Source organism: Oncorhynchus tshawytscha, unplaced genomic scaffold (assembly GCF_018296145.1).
Source record: "Oncorhynchus tshawytscha isolate Ot180627B unplaced genomic scaffold, Otsh_v2.0 Un_contig_7283_pilon_pilon, whole genome shotgun sequence".
Lineage (NCBI taxonomy): Eukaryota > Metazoa > Chordata > Actinopteri > Salmoniformes > Salmonidae > Oncorhynchus > Oncorhynchus tshawytscha.
In genome coordinates, this window is record NW_024609685.1 from 177,740 (window position 1) to 192,591 (window position 14,852).

At 45.0% G+C, this 14,852-nt stretch overlaps 1 protein-coding gene and 1 long non-coding RNA gene across 2 annotated transcripts; both read left to right on the forward strand.

The window, feature by feature from the left end:
- On the forward strand, nt 1-14,162 carry LOC112241047 (GMP reductase 1-like). Its single transcript, XM_042316938.1, has 9 exons — nt 1-319; nt 4,326-4,445; nt 6,203-6,286; nt 7,817-7,990; nt 8,212-8,293; nt 9,086-9,192; nt 9,415-9,457; nt 9,651-9,810; nt 11,950-14,162. Exons 1-9 carry the CDS (start codon nt 233-235, stop codon nt 12,128-12,130), a joined length of 1,038 nt encoding a protein of 345 aa, XP_042172872.1. The 5' UTR covers nt 1-232; the 3' UTR covers nt 12,131-14,162.
- Nucleotides 6,298-7,810, forward strand: LOC121845478. The gene is made up of 3 exons (XR_006082582.1): nt 6,298-6,451; nt 6,662-6,925; nt 6,967-7,810. It is a non-coding gene; the product is annotated as an uncharacterized LOC121845478 (long non-coding RNA).
- Nucleotides 14,163-14,852: the final 690 nt, after the last annotated feature.

Sequence of the window (14,852 nt, forward strand, 5' to 3'; positions counted from 1 at the left end):
AGAGAGAGACAGAGAGAGAGACCAAATAAAGACATAGGTGCGTGTGCTGCTGGGAGGGGAGAGCCTGTTAACATGCTATAAATATTTAATGCATCTGGAGGTTCAGGGTTGGCTACTGTCTGGGTCTCAGCCCGACCACATCACAGGCTCTATGTTGATCTAGAGATTCATAGAATTATTGATTTATTGGACTGGGACAGGGATTGGACCATCCCGGAGGTGACAGGCCATCATGCCTCGGATAGACGTGGATGTGAAGCTGGACTTTAAAGATGTCCTGTTCAGACCCAAGAGAAGCAGCCTGAAGAGCAGGTCAGAGGTAAGGTGTTATAAACCAGCCTTTATAGCTGCTGTTGTAGATGTCTAATGTGTTTTGCCTTGTCAGCACAGAAAAGAGAAAGGAGGAGCCATGGTGGCCCCCTTGGGCCAAGAGAATCAAGTCTTATGTTCAAATCTGCGTTGAATCACAAATGACATACTAACTAGCCCAAGCCAGCTGTGTTGGGTGGGTCAGTTGTGGAGGGTCAGTGATGAACGATACCATAGGATTCCATATAGAACTGGTGATGTAGAGGATATCTGTAGAACATACTCTATGGTTCCTTAGCTTGCTACAGCAGAACACAGTAACCTTCCCTGTGTGTGGAGGTCACCTTCCTATAAGCGGGGCTTGTATGGGCATGTGTGTCCGCCTGTGCGTTCATGCTTGTGTGTGTTTGACTCTTTATGTTGGTCTTTGTGTGTGTGTGTGTGTGTGTGCATACGTCAATGTGTGTGTCTATTTGTGCCTTCTCCCACAGCCTGCCTGGCACAGAGTTCACAATGTTCTGCCTGGCTAGCGCCTGTCAACACCTATACCTCTATGTAATGACATATGACACATGACACGGCGGGATATGAGATATGACACGGCGGGATATGAGATATGACACGGCGGGATATGAGACATGACACGGCGGGATATGAGATATGACACGGCGGGATATGAGATATGACACGGCGGGATATGAGATATGACACGGCGGGATATGAGATATGACACGGATATGACACGGGATATGAGATATGACACGAGATATGACACGGGATATGAGATATGACACGATATGACACGGGATATGAGATATGACACGGCGGGATATGACACGGCGGGATATGAGATATGACACGGCACACGGATATGAGATATGACACGGCGGGATATGAGATATGACACGGCGGGATATGAGACATGAGACGGCGGGATATGACACGGCGGGATATGAGATATGACACGATATGACGGGATATGAGATATGACACGGCGGGATATGAGACATGACACGGCGGGATATGAGATATGACACGGGATATGAGACATGACACGGCGGGATATGAGACGGGGATATGAGACATGACACGGGATATGAGATATGACACGGCGGGATATGAGATATGACACAGGATATGAGATATGGCAGGATATGAGATATGACACGGCGGGATATGAGATATGACACGGCGGGATATGAGATATGACACGGCGGGATATGAGATATGACACGGCGGGATATGAGATATGACACGGCGGGATATGACGGCGGGATGAGACATGACACGGCGGGATATGAGATATGGATATGACACGGCGGGATATGAGATATGACACGGCAGGATATGGATATGATATGATATGACACGGCAGGATATGGATATGAGATATGACACGGGATATGACACGGCAGGATATGGATATGACACGGCGGGATATGACACGGCGGGATATGAGATATGACACGGCGGGATATGAGACATGACACTCAGTTAAACGCTAACTAAATGGAATATGCCTCATTGTTGACAAGGAATGAGATATGACACAGGCTGTTATTAGGATATTTGTGTGTGTGTGTGTGTGTGTGTGATATGTGTGTGTGTGTGTGTGTGTGTGTGTGTGTGTGTGTGTGTGATATGTGTGTGACACGGCGGGATATGAGACATGACACGGCGGATATGACATGGTGTGTGGATATGACTGTTCCACAGGGATATGTTTTTTCAGGTAAGATACCAAAAGGTACGGGCAGGTAAGATACCAAAAATAATAATTTATAGTTGAATGAACATATGAGACAAATAGAGAAAACCCATCCCTTTAAGTTGGCTGAATTCTTTTCCTGCGTTTTCTCATATTAGAGATATTGTTGGGCCTACTAAAAAAGTTCAGGTAACACTTTGACCGAAGAGTTGAGTAAACTTAAACAAGGCTTTGGTACCAGTTACTGAATAAGGATTGGTTGAAACAACTACATTTGTGGGTGTTTCTATTTTATATATATATTTTTTTTACAGTACATGTCATGAGAGAGTCAGGCTTGCACCTTATTCCCATATGGCACGATATTCCCTATATAGTTCACTTATTTTGACCAGGGCCCATAGGGGACAGTGAGTGTGACACTGAGTGGCACCCTATTCCCTATATAATGCACCATAGGGCTCTCAAATGTAGAGTACTATATAGGGTGCCATTTGGGACGTAGACAGAGACACTGTTAATCTGTTCTGTCCTACATCTGAAGTTCTATTTGCTTATTCTTTTAGGATTAACCCAGACAGGCTGATTCAGGGTGAACCCAGACAGGCTGATTCAGGGTGAACCCAGACAGGCTGATTCAGGGTGAACCCAGACAGGCTGATTCAGGGTGAACCCAGACAGGTTGATTCAGGGTGAACCCAGACAGGTTGATTCAGGGTGAACCCAGACAGGCTGTTTCAGGGTGAACCCAGACAGGCTGATTCAGGGTGAACCCAGACAGGCTGATTCAGGGTGAACCCAGACAGGCTGATTCAGGGTGAACCCAGACAGGCTGATTCAGGGTGAACCCAGACAGGCTGATTCAGGGTGAACCCAGACAGGCTGGTTCAGGGTGAACCCAGACAGGCTGATTCAGGATTAACCCAGACAGGCTGATTCAGGGTGAACCCAGACAGGCTGATTCAGGATTAACCCAGACAGGCTGATTCAGGGTGAACCCAGACAGGCTGATTCAGGGAGAACCCAGACAGGCTGATTCAGGGAGAACCCAGACAGGCTGATTCAGGGTGAACCCAGACAGGCTGATTCAGGGTGAACCCAGACAGGCTGATTCAGGGTGAACCCAGACAGGCTGATTCAGGGTGAACCCAGACAGGCTGATTCAGGGTGAACCCAGACAGGCTGATTCAGGGTGAACCCAGACAGGCTGATTCAGGGTGAACCCAGACAGGCTGATTCAGGGTGAACCCAGACAGGCTGATTCAGGGTGAACCCAGACAGGCTGATTCAGGGTGAACCCAGACAGGCTGATTCAGGGTGAACCCAGACAGGTTGATTCAGGGTGAACCCAGACAGGTTGATTCAGGGTGAACCCAGACAGGCTGTTTCAGGGTGAACCTCGACAGGCTGATTCAGGCTGATTCACAGTGAATCCAGACAGGCTGATTCAGGGTGAACCTCGACAGGCTGATTCAGGCTGATTCACAGTGAATCCAGACAGGTTGATTCACGGTGAACCCAGGCAGGCTGAGGTTCAGACTGATTCTGATTAACCCAGGCAGGCTGAGGCTCAGGCTGATTCATGGTGAACACAGGCAGGCTGAGGAAACAATGAGACATCATCATCAGAGGATTGAGATCAAGGCTTTTTTTAATGTGTCGTTTTACTGTAGTTGACACAATATTATGCTTTTAGCATATGGCCATACACTCACTAGCAGCCATCGGTTCATTGATTAGTCATTGAATTAGATTGAAGGATGGATAATAGGTTATTTGTTGCCAGCATTGTCATACATTTTATCCCGGATGGAGAGACATCTCGGGGAGAAATATGAACATGTTTTTTTTAATAGTAAAAAAAAAAAAATCTACTTCAATACCAGTGGTCTAACTTCTTTAAACCCTCAAATAGGTTCAATACAGGCCGTCACTCTGGGGGCAAATCCAGCAAACATCACCCGTATGTTATACATTTACCACAACTTAACTGGTCTTCCCAATCCTCTCATGTTATGTCAGCTGTCCTGACTTCAGGCAGTATTCCCACAACTTCTAATGCTAAATGCCTGTGTGGTTTCCTCTTCGAATCTGACTTTTTATGGTGTGCATTTGTACCTTTTTGGTGTTTTGATAGACGTTCCTGAATAAAATGTGTGATTTATTGGCTTGCGTCCCAAATGGCACCCTCTGTTCTCTATGTAGTGCGCATAGGGCTCTGGTCAGAAGTAGTGCACTATATAGGGAATAGGGTCCCATTTGGGATACACTAGGATTATTTATTGGTACTGTGCTCCCCTCCTCACAGGTGGACCTACGGAGGACGTTCACGTTCCGTAATTCCAAAAAGAGTTACCATGGCATCCCCATCATCGCTGCCAACATGGACACCACGGGCACCTTTGAGATGGCACAGGTCCTCAGCAAGGTTAGCACTGTACCGTTTGGGATTGTGCATTCCAAATGGCACTCTATTCCCAAATGGCACCCTTTTCCAAAATGGCACCCTATTCCCACAGGGCTCTGGTCAATAGTCAAATCAAATTAAATTGATTTGCCAATAGTCTGGGTAGCCATTTGATTAGCTGTTCATGGCTTGGGGGTAGAAGCTATTTAGGAGCCACTTGGACCTAGACTTTGTGCTCCGGTACCGCTTGCCGTGCGGTAGCAGAGAGAACAGCCTATGACTAGTGTGGCTGGAGTCTTTGAACATTTTTAGGGCCTTCCTCTGACACCACCTGGTATAGAGGTCCTGAATGGCAGGAAGCTTGGCCCCGGTGATGTACTGGGCCGTACACACTACCCTCTGTAGTGCCTTGCAGTCGGAGACCGAGCAGTTGCCATACCAGGCATTGATGCAACCCGTCAGGATGCTCTCGATGGTGCAGCTGTAAAACCTTTTGAGGATCTGAGGACCCATGCCAAATCTTTTCAGTCTCCTGAGGGGGAATAGGTTTTGTCGTGCCCTCTTCACGACTGTCTTGGTGTGCTTGGACCATGTTAGTTTGTTGGTGATGACGCCAAGGAACTTGAAGCTCTCAAGCTGCTCCACTACAGCCCTATTGATGAGAATGGGGGCGTGCTCAGTCCTCCTTTTCCTGTAGTCCACAATCATCTCCTTTGTCTTGATCACGTTGAGGGAGAGGTTGTTGTCCTTGCACCACATGGTCAGGTTTCTGACCTCTTCCCTATAGGCTGTCTCATCGTTGTTGGTGATCAGGCCTACCACTGTTGTGTCATCAGCAAACTTAATGATGGTGTTGGAGTCGTGCCTGGCCATGCAGTCATGAGTAAACAGGGAGTACAGGAGGGCACTGAGCACGCACCCCTGAGGGGCCCCTGTGTTGAGGATCAGCGTGTTGGATGTGTTGTTACCTACCCTTACCACCTGGGGGCGGCCCGTCAGGAAGTCCAGGATCCAGTCCCAGGGTCCTTAGCTTAGCGATGAGCTTTGAGGAGACTATGGTGTTGAACGCTGAGCTGTAGTCAATTAATAGCATTCTCACATAGATGTTCCTTTTGTCTAGGTGTGAAAGGGTAGTATGGAAACACTGCTGGACACATGCCATGGTAAGGGTCAGGGAGTTTCTACTGACCACGTGATCAGACCTGGACACATGCCATGGTAAAGGTCAGGGAGTTTCTACTGACTACATGATCAGACCTGGAAAAACTCCAGTGGTTCTGTTTCTCTGTCAACAACAACAACAACAAGTCCAGTCATCCCCAGGTCTGCTTCATTGAAGTCTTGATGACCTGTGAAAGGGTTGCCAGGGTGATGACCTGTGAAAGAGTAGCCAGGGTGATGACCTGTGAAAGAGTAGCCAGGGTAATGACCTGTGAAAGAGTAGCCAGGGTAATGACCTGTAAAAGAGTAGCCAGGGTGATGACCTGTGAAAGGGAAGCCAGGGTAATGACCTGTGAAAGGGAAGCCAGGGTAATGACCTGTAAAAGAGTAGCCAGGGTGATGACCTGTAAAAGAGTAGCCAGGGTGATGACCTGTAAAAGAGTAGCCAGGGTGATGACCTGTAAAAGAGTAGCCAGGGTGATGACCTGTAAAAGGGTAGCCAGGGTGATGACCTGTGAAAGGGAAGCCAGGGTAATGACCTGTGAAAGGTCAGTTGCCAGAGGACTAAGTAACACTGTGAATTTCCGTTCTTCTTGTTTCTCTACATTCTCCTCTAGCAAACTCTCTTCACCGCCATGCAGAAGCACTACACTGTGGAGGAGTGGAAGGCTTTTGCAGCCAAGTTTCCAGAATGTTTGGAGGTTTGTAATAATCCTAGACAACAATGTTTGGAGGTTTGTAATAATACCAGACAACAATGTTTGGAGGTTTGTAATAATTCCAGACAACAATGTTTGGAGGTTTGTAATAATCCCAGACAACAATGTTTGGAGGTTTGTAATAATCCCAGACAACAATGTTTGGAGGTTTGTAATAATCCCAGACAACAATGGCCCTCTTGAAGCATGTGGGAACAGCAGACTGGTATAGGGATTGGTTGAATATGTCCGTAAACACACCGGCCAGCTGGTCTCGCATGCCTGAGGCGCGGCTGGGGATGCCGTCTGGGCCTGCAGCCTTGCGAGGGTTAACACGTTTAAATGTTTGGAGGTTTTCCCAGACAACAATGTTTGGAGGTTTGTAATAATCCCAGACAACAATGTTTGGAGGTTTGTAATAATCCCAGACAACAATGTTTGGAGGTTTGTAATAATCCCAGACAACAATGTTTGGAGGTTTGTAATAATCCCAGACAACAATGTTTGGAGGTTTGTAATAATCCCAGACAACAATGTTTGGAGGTTTGTAATAATCCCAGACAACAATGTTTGGAGGTTTGTAATAATCCCAGACAACAATGTTTGGAGGTTTGTAATAATCCCAGACAACAATGTTTGGAGGTTTGTAATAATGTAATAATCCCAGACAACAATGTTTGGAGGTTTGTAATAATCCCAGACAACAATGTTTGGAGGTTTGTAATAATCCCAGACAACAATGTTTGGAGGTTTGTAATAATCCCAGACAACAATGTTTGGAGGTTTGTAATAATCCCAGACAACAATGTTTGGAGGTTTGTAATAATCCCAGACAACAATGTTTGGAGGTTTGTAATAATCCTAGACAACAATGTTTGGAGGTTTGTAATAATCCCAGACAACAATGTTTGGAGGTTTGTAATAATCCCAGACAACAATGTTTGGAGGTTTGTAATAATCCCAGACAACAATGTTTGGAGGTTTGTAATAATCCCAGACAACAATGTTTGGAGGTTTGTAATAATCCCAGACAACAATGTTTGGAGGTTTGTAATAATCCCAGACAACAATGTTTGGAGGTTTGTAATAATCCCAGACAACAATGTTTGGAGGTTTGTAATAATCCTAGACAACAATGTTTGGAGGACAGCTAGAATTGCCTTCATACAGCATTTTCATGACCTCATGCAACAGTGGTGTCCCCAGGGTTTGAATAATGTATTGAATTCAGGAGTTGTTATGGAAATAGTGGGTGGCCCATGGTAATGTTTCTAACGCTTATAAGGACTAGTGCTCTGATTTGTTATGGGAGTGCTTATAGTAGCACCCATAGAAATATAATCGCTAGAACGGCCACCCCTTTACAAGTCAATGATGCCATAACTGGTAGCCATTTTGAGTTTCCCCCATGAGTTTACCAGTCAAATGAGAGGCTCCAGACCCGTTCTAATGATTCTATTTCTACGGTAGCACCTCCATCCTTCCAACCCTGGTTGTTCTCTCACACTGCCGCCCTGTCCCCGTCCCCCTCAGCACGTAGCGGTCAGTTCAGGCAGCGGTCAAGCCGACCTGGAGAAGCTGTGCAGCGTCCTGGAGGCCGTCTCTGACATCAGATTCGTTTGTCTGGACGTTGCCAACGGCTACTCTGAACACTTTGTGGAGTTTGTCAAAACCGTCAGGGGGAGGTTTCCCCAACACACTATCATGGTGAGGCCGTTCCATCAAGTTAACACAAAGCTGAACAGCTTTCCAAGACTTCATTTGCTTATGTCGTTTTAATTACTGCAAATGTGCAATGTGATGTGCCATGCAATGTTAAACTATCACCTGTTTGGTAGTTAGTTGGTTTGGTAGCTGTATAGGGATTCTAAATGCTATGACTGTGTCTCTGTCTGTGTGTCTGTCTGTGTGTCTCTAACTGTGGTCAGGCTGGCAACGTGGTGACAGGAGAGATGGTGGAGGAGCTGATCCTGGCAGGAGCTGACATCATTAAAGTGGGTATTGGGCCAGGTGGGTCTGTTACTCTGGTACTCTGTCTGTTACTCCATCTGTTACTCTGTTACTCTGTCTGTTACTCCATCTGTTACTCTGTTACCCTGTCTGTTACTCTGGTACTCTGTCTGGTACTCTGTCTGGTACTCTGGTACTCCATCTGTTACTCTGTTACTCTGTCTGTTGCTCTGTCTGTTGCTCTGTCTGGTACTCTGTCTGGTACTCCATCTGTTACTCTGTCTGTTACTCTGTCTGGTACCCTGCCTGGTACTCCGTCTGTTACTCTGTCTGTTACTCTGTCTGTTACTTTGGTACTCCGTCTGTTACTCTGTTACTCTGTCTGTTACTCTGTCTGTTACTCTGTCTGGTACTCTGTTACTCCATATGGTACTCTGTTACTCTGTCTGTTACTCTGTCTGTTACTCTGTCTGTTACTCTGTCTGGTACTCTGTTACTCTGTCTGTTACTCTGTTAGTTACTCTGTTACTCTATTGCTCTGTCTGTTACTCTCTTTTACTCTGTCGGTTTCTCTCTGTTACTCTGTCTGTTACTCTGTCTATTACTCTGTCTGTAACCCTGTTACTCTCTGTTACTCTATGGTACTTTGTTACTCTGTCTGTTACTTTGTTACTCTGTCTGTTACTCTGTTACTCTGTCTGTTACTCTAGCACCCTCTTCCCTACATAGTGCACTATAAGTAGAGCACTATATGGAGTCATGAGTTCACCAGGGCTCCCTTCAAGAGAGAAAAATACTTCAGCTGAGTGCATTCAGCTCCTGACAAACTGACACGTCATGATTCCCCTCTAGGTTCTGTGTGTACGACGCGCATTAAGACTGGAGTGGGATACCCCCAGCTCAGTGCTGTCATAGAGTGTGCAGACTCCGCCCACGGCCTGAAGGCTCACATCATCTCAGTGAGTGACCTCTGACCTCAAGAACCTTCTGACCTCTTGGGTCAGATTCAGGAGGGTGCAACGCACTTGCACAATACGTGTATCTCCACAACATTTCTATCTGAACGAACCCAGGGGTTAAAAGTGCTGGAGCTCAGGTTACGCTTGGCTTTCCCTTTGAGACATTAAACCACTGAACGTTCCCACAATGTTTGCTCAATATGTTTTGTTTTATCTCACCAGGATGGCGGATGCAGCTGTCCTGGGGATGTGGCTAAGGCATTTGGTGAGTCCTGGTTTGATAAATCATACTATCATAGTGACATTGTGTGTGTGTCCTATTCTTTATGGTGCCTGGTCATTGTAGTGCACTATATTGGTGATAGGATGCATTTGGAATGCATGCATTGTGTTGTGTCACTCAAAAATACTGCCTTGCCTGCCCCTCTCTCAACAGGGTTGTGTGTGTGTGATTCTAGGCGCTGGAGCTGATTTTGTGATGCTGGGGGGCATGCTGGCTGGCCACGACCAGTGTGCCGGGGAGGTCATTGAGAAGAATGGCAGAAAGGTCCAGCTGTTCTATGGGATGAGCTCTGACACGGCCATGAAGAAACATGTAGGGGGAGTGGCAGAGTACAGGTAAACAGTACTCATTAGGTGGGTGCTTATATCTGTCCTGTCTTACACATGGGGGAGTGGCAGAGTACAGGTAAACAATACTCATTAGGTGGGTGCTTATATCTGTCCTGTCTTACACATGGTGGGGGGCAGAGTACAGGTAAACAGTACTCATTAGGTAGGTGCTTATATCTGTCCTGTCTTACACATGGGGGGGGGGCAGAGTACAGGTAAACAATACTCATTAGGTAGGTGCTTATATCTGTCCTGTCTTACACATGGGGAGTGGCAGAGTACAGGTAAACAGTACTCATTAGGTAGGTGCTTATATCTGTCCTGTCTTACACATGGGGAGTGGCAGAGTACAGGTAAACAGTACTCATTAGGTGGGTGCTTACATCTGTCCTGTCTTACACATGGGGGGGGCAGAGTACAGGTAAACAGTACTCATTAGGTGGGTGCTTATATCTGTCCTGTCTTACACATGAGGGGGAGTGGCAGAGTGCAGGTAAACAATACTCATTAGGTGGGTGCTTATATCTGTCCTGTCTTACACATGGGGGGGGCAGAGTACAGGTAAACAATACTCATTAGGTAGGTGCTTATATCTGTCCTGTCTTACACATGGGGGGGGCAGAGTACAGGTAAACAGTACTCATTAGGTAGGTGCTTATATCTGTCCTGTCTTACACATGGGGGGGGGCAGAGTACAGGTAAACAGTACTCATTAGGTGGGTGCTTATATCTGTCCTGTCTTACACATGGGGGGGCAGAGTACAGGTAAACAGTACTCGTTAGGTAGGTGCTTATATCTGTCCTGTCTTACACATGGGGGGGGCAGAGTACAGGTAAACAGTACTCATTAGGTGGGTGCTTATATCTGTCCTGTCTTACACATGGGGGGGCAGAGTACAGGTAAACAGTACTCATTAGGTAGGTGCTTATATCTGTCCTGTCTTACACATGGGGGAGGGGGCAGAGTACAGGTAAACAGTACTCATTAGGTGGGTGCTTATATCTGTCCTGTCTTACACATGGGGGGGGCAGAGTACAGGTAAACAATACTCATTGGGTGGGTGCTTATATCTGTCCTGTCTTACACATGGTGGGGGGCAGAGTACAGGTAAACAATACTCATTAGGTAGGTGCTTATATCTGTCCTGTCTTACACATGGGGGGGCAGAGTACAGGTAAACAGTACTCATTAGGTAGGTGCTTATATCTGTCCTGTCTTACACATGGGGGAGTGGCAGAGTACAGGTAAACAGTACTCATTAGGTGGGTGCTTATATCTGTCCTGTCTTACACATGGGGGAGTGGCAGAGTACAGGTAAACAGTACTCATTAGGTGGGTGCTTATATCTGTCCTGTCTTACACATGGGGGAGTGGCAGAGTACAGGTAAACAGTACTCATTAGGTAGGTGCTTATATCTGTCCTGTCTTACACATGGGGGGGCAGAGTACAGGTAAACAGTACTCATTAGGTGGGTGCTTATATCTGTCCTGTCTTACACGTGGGGGGGCAGAGTACAGGTAAACAGTACTCATTAGGTGGGTGCTTATATCTGTCCTGTCTTACATGTGGGGGGGAGAGTGAGGTCAAAGCCAGGGCCCTGGAGGAATGAGCGTGAAGTGCCTTGCTCAAGGGCACTTCAACAGATTGTTTTCACCTTGCCGGGGCGGGGATTCAAAGTAGCAACCTTACGGTTAATGGTCCAATGATCTAACCGCTAGGCCAGTGGTTCCCAGCCTTCTTCGGTTACTGTACCACCGACTGAATTTAGCTCTGCCTGGAGTACCCCTGAAGTACCCCCTTGTGCATTTTACCAGAAGGCCTATGGTCTCATGAGTCTTCTCAAGTACCCCTGGGGGTCCTTGTACCCCTGGTTGGGAACCCCTGCACTAGCCTACCTTCCGCCCACACTATATAAATACAGTATCCTTTCAGTTTTTCTTACAGTAACTTACAAGCAAGCGCACACATTTCCTTCACAAAATGTTCATTTAGTAGTTAGCTCTGGTCTGTTTAGTACAAAACTGTAGATGATGTCGAAGACCTAAGAAATCAATGTGCCTGATCAACCCAATGGAAAGACCATAGATTTATTGACAAGTTTTCCCCTCTTCCTCAATCCCTCCATACCCCTCTCCTCCTGCAGAGCATCAGAGGGCAGGACGGTGGAGGTACCGTACAGGGGGGATGTAGAGGCCACCATCAGGGACATTCTGGGTGGTCTGCGCTCCACCTGCACCTACGTAGGAGCTGCCAAACTGAAGGAGCTCAGTCGCAGGACCACCTTTATCAGAGTCACACAGCAGGCCAGCCACATGTTCACATAGAAGTAAATAGACGGACGGATGGACGGACGGACAACATTAACTTTCTTGTTTCAATTGTGCTGATTTAACTTAAAATGTAAAAGTGTGAATCTACAGCAATATTTATGTGAATGCATGCGTTTTTTATGTTGCCTGTACACAATAAACAGAAAGAGGAGAAACAGAATTAAATACCAACCTGGACTCAGAGGTAGACGTAACATAGTAAACTTATATCCGTAACACTCCAAATAGTATGATATGTAACGTTTGGCATGCTATTCATTTGTGGATGTCCATCTTCCATTTCGTACAATATGTTACGAATTTGCAAAACGTATGATATGTTATGAATTCTAATTTGTTGAGGCTAAAGTTATCTAGGTGGCTAACGCTAATGTTAGCCAGGTTAGGGGTTAAGGTTAGGAGTTAGGTTAAGGTTAGGGAAGGGTTAGCTAACATGCTAAGTAGTTGCAAAGTTGCAAAAATTCTTAAGTAGTTCCAAAGTTGCTAATTAGATAAAATTCTAAAATTGTCTGTGATGTTATTCATACACACAGCCTTTGGGTTGCTTGATGTTCATGTTTTACACCTACCCAACCTGACCAACCACTCTACTTTTGTTTTTTGTCATAAGTAACCTTCTGTCTTATGTAACCATACCAAATGTAACATATTATAATAAATTGAGTGTTTCGAAATCTGGATTTACTTTTACTATGTTACGTGTAGTCTATGAGACCAGGCTGGAAAAACAGAGTGCTAGAGTATGTTACGTGTAGTCTATGAGACCAGGCTGGAAAAACAGAGTGCTAGAGTATGTTACGTGTAGTCTATGAGACCAGGCTGGAAAAACAGAGTGCCAGAGTATGTTACGTGTAGTCTATGAGACCAGGCTGGAAAAACAGAGTGCCAGAGTATGTTACGTGTAGTCTATGAGACCAGGCTGGAAAAACAGAGTGCTAGAGTAAGCAGCTGCTCTGTTGCTCCTCTTGAAAGACGAATGACAGAATTTCAGTTGACTCTGTTATTTATTACTCTGAGTATACAGAGACATTACATTTGTTAATGTTCTTTTGTGTTTCTTTAAACAAATTTGTTGAAATCTAAATGAAACGTTTTAAAAAATGACCACTGAAATATTTTGTCCATAAACCTGCAAAAACTCTCTAAAGAAAGAGACCATAGATCATACAGAACAGATTGGAGTATATCCTACAAATTAAACCGTAATACCACAGTTAGAAAGCAACTTTGAAGTCTTCAATGCCTCTTGTTTCCTGTTTCCTGTTGTACATAAATGTATCTTACATAGGAGGTACACAAAAAAAGTTATTTCACAACCTTTTTGGGGGTTTGCGGACCAATGCATGAACATTTTTTAAATCACAGATTGTACAATAATAACAATGATCCTATTTTGTATAATATCTACAACAATGTTTATATTTTAGCACATACATATCTCAGGGAAAAACAGTCAATGGGCGGTGTCTGTTTCTCTGCCAGTTCACCTGATTATTGGCAAGATGCAAACAACAGTCTAATAATCTCTATTCATTCTATTCTCTCTATCTCTCTCTCCCTTCTCTCTCGCTCTCTCTCTCCTCTCTCCCTCTCCCTCCTCTCTCTCTCTCTCTCTCTCCCTCCTCTCTCGCTCTCTCTCTCTCAATGAATTTGAAAATATCCAATTGCTTTCTGTGATGATAAACAGTTTTATGATAATCACACACACACACACACACCATTCCTGACTTCTGTAGTAAATACTTTATTTTGGCTGTAAGAAAAATGATAAATAGTATAATTTTAAACTGAAAGAAAAGAGAGACACCTTGTGAGAATTCAGTCTAAAGTAAGTTGGGTACACGAGTGGGTAGTGAGGCCAGGTAGTTACAGAATGTAGAGAAATGTCCACATGCATGTGCACAGGTTCCTCTGCTGTTGAACCTATGGCACTGGTCCATTTTCACTGATGATGTTGACTCTAGCTTTTTCACTTGACAGTACCATGATTACTCTGATTTGCCTGAATTAAAAGTATGAAAATATACATTTGAATGATTCATGTCACGTGAAGATACAATGTGTTCTTAGGTGACATATTGCGAGTTGAGGTTTGAGTTTTACATGGGATGTCATTCATACAAAGAACTGATGAAAGTGAATCAGAGACATTTTAGAGGGTCATTGGCTGTAATGATTTAACATGGAAAAACACAAACCTATAATTCAGGTATTGCACATACAACACAATTACAACTAAGTTAAATGGACAGGTTCACTATACCTGTAGTTCAATGTCAGTGGTTCCCCACTCCACCACCTTTTACAGTGTAAAACGTTGTATAACATCCAGAATAACCACTGTAAAACGTTGTATAACGTCCAGAAGAACCCCTGTAAAACGTTGTATAACGTCCAGAAGAACCCCTGTAAAACGTTGTATAACGTCCAGAAGAACCCCTGTAAAACGTTGTATAACGTCCAGAAGAACCCCTGTAAAACGTTGTATAACGTCCAGAAGAACCAATGTAAAACGTTGTATAACGTCCAGAAGAACCCCTGTAAAACGTTGTATAACGTCCAGAAGAACCCCTGTAAAACGTTGTATAACGTCCAGAAGAACCCCTGTAAAACGTTGTATAACGTCCAGAAGAACACCTGTAAAACGTTGTATAACGTCCAGAAGAACACCTGTAAAACGTTGTATAACGTCCAGAAGAACCCCTGTAAAACGTTG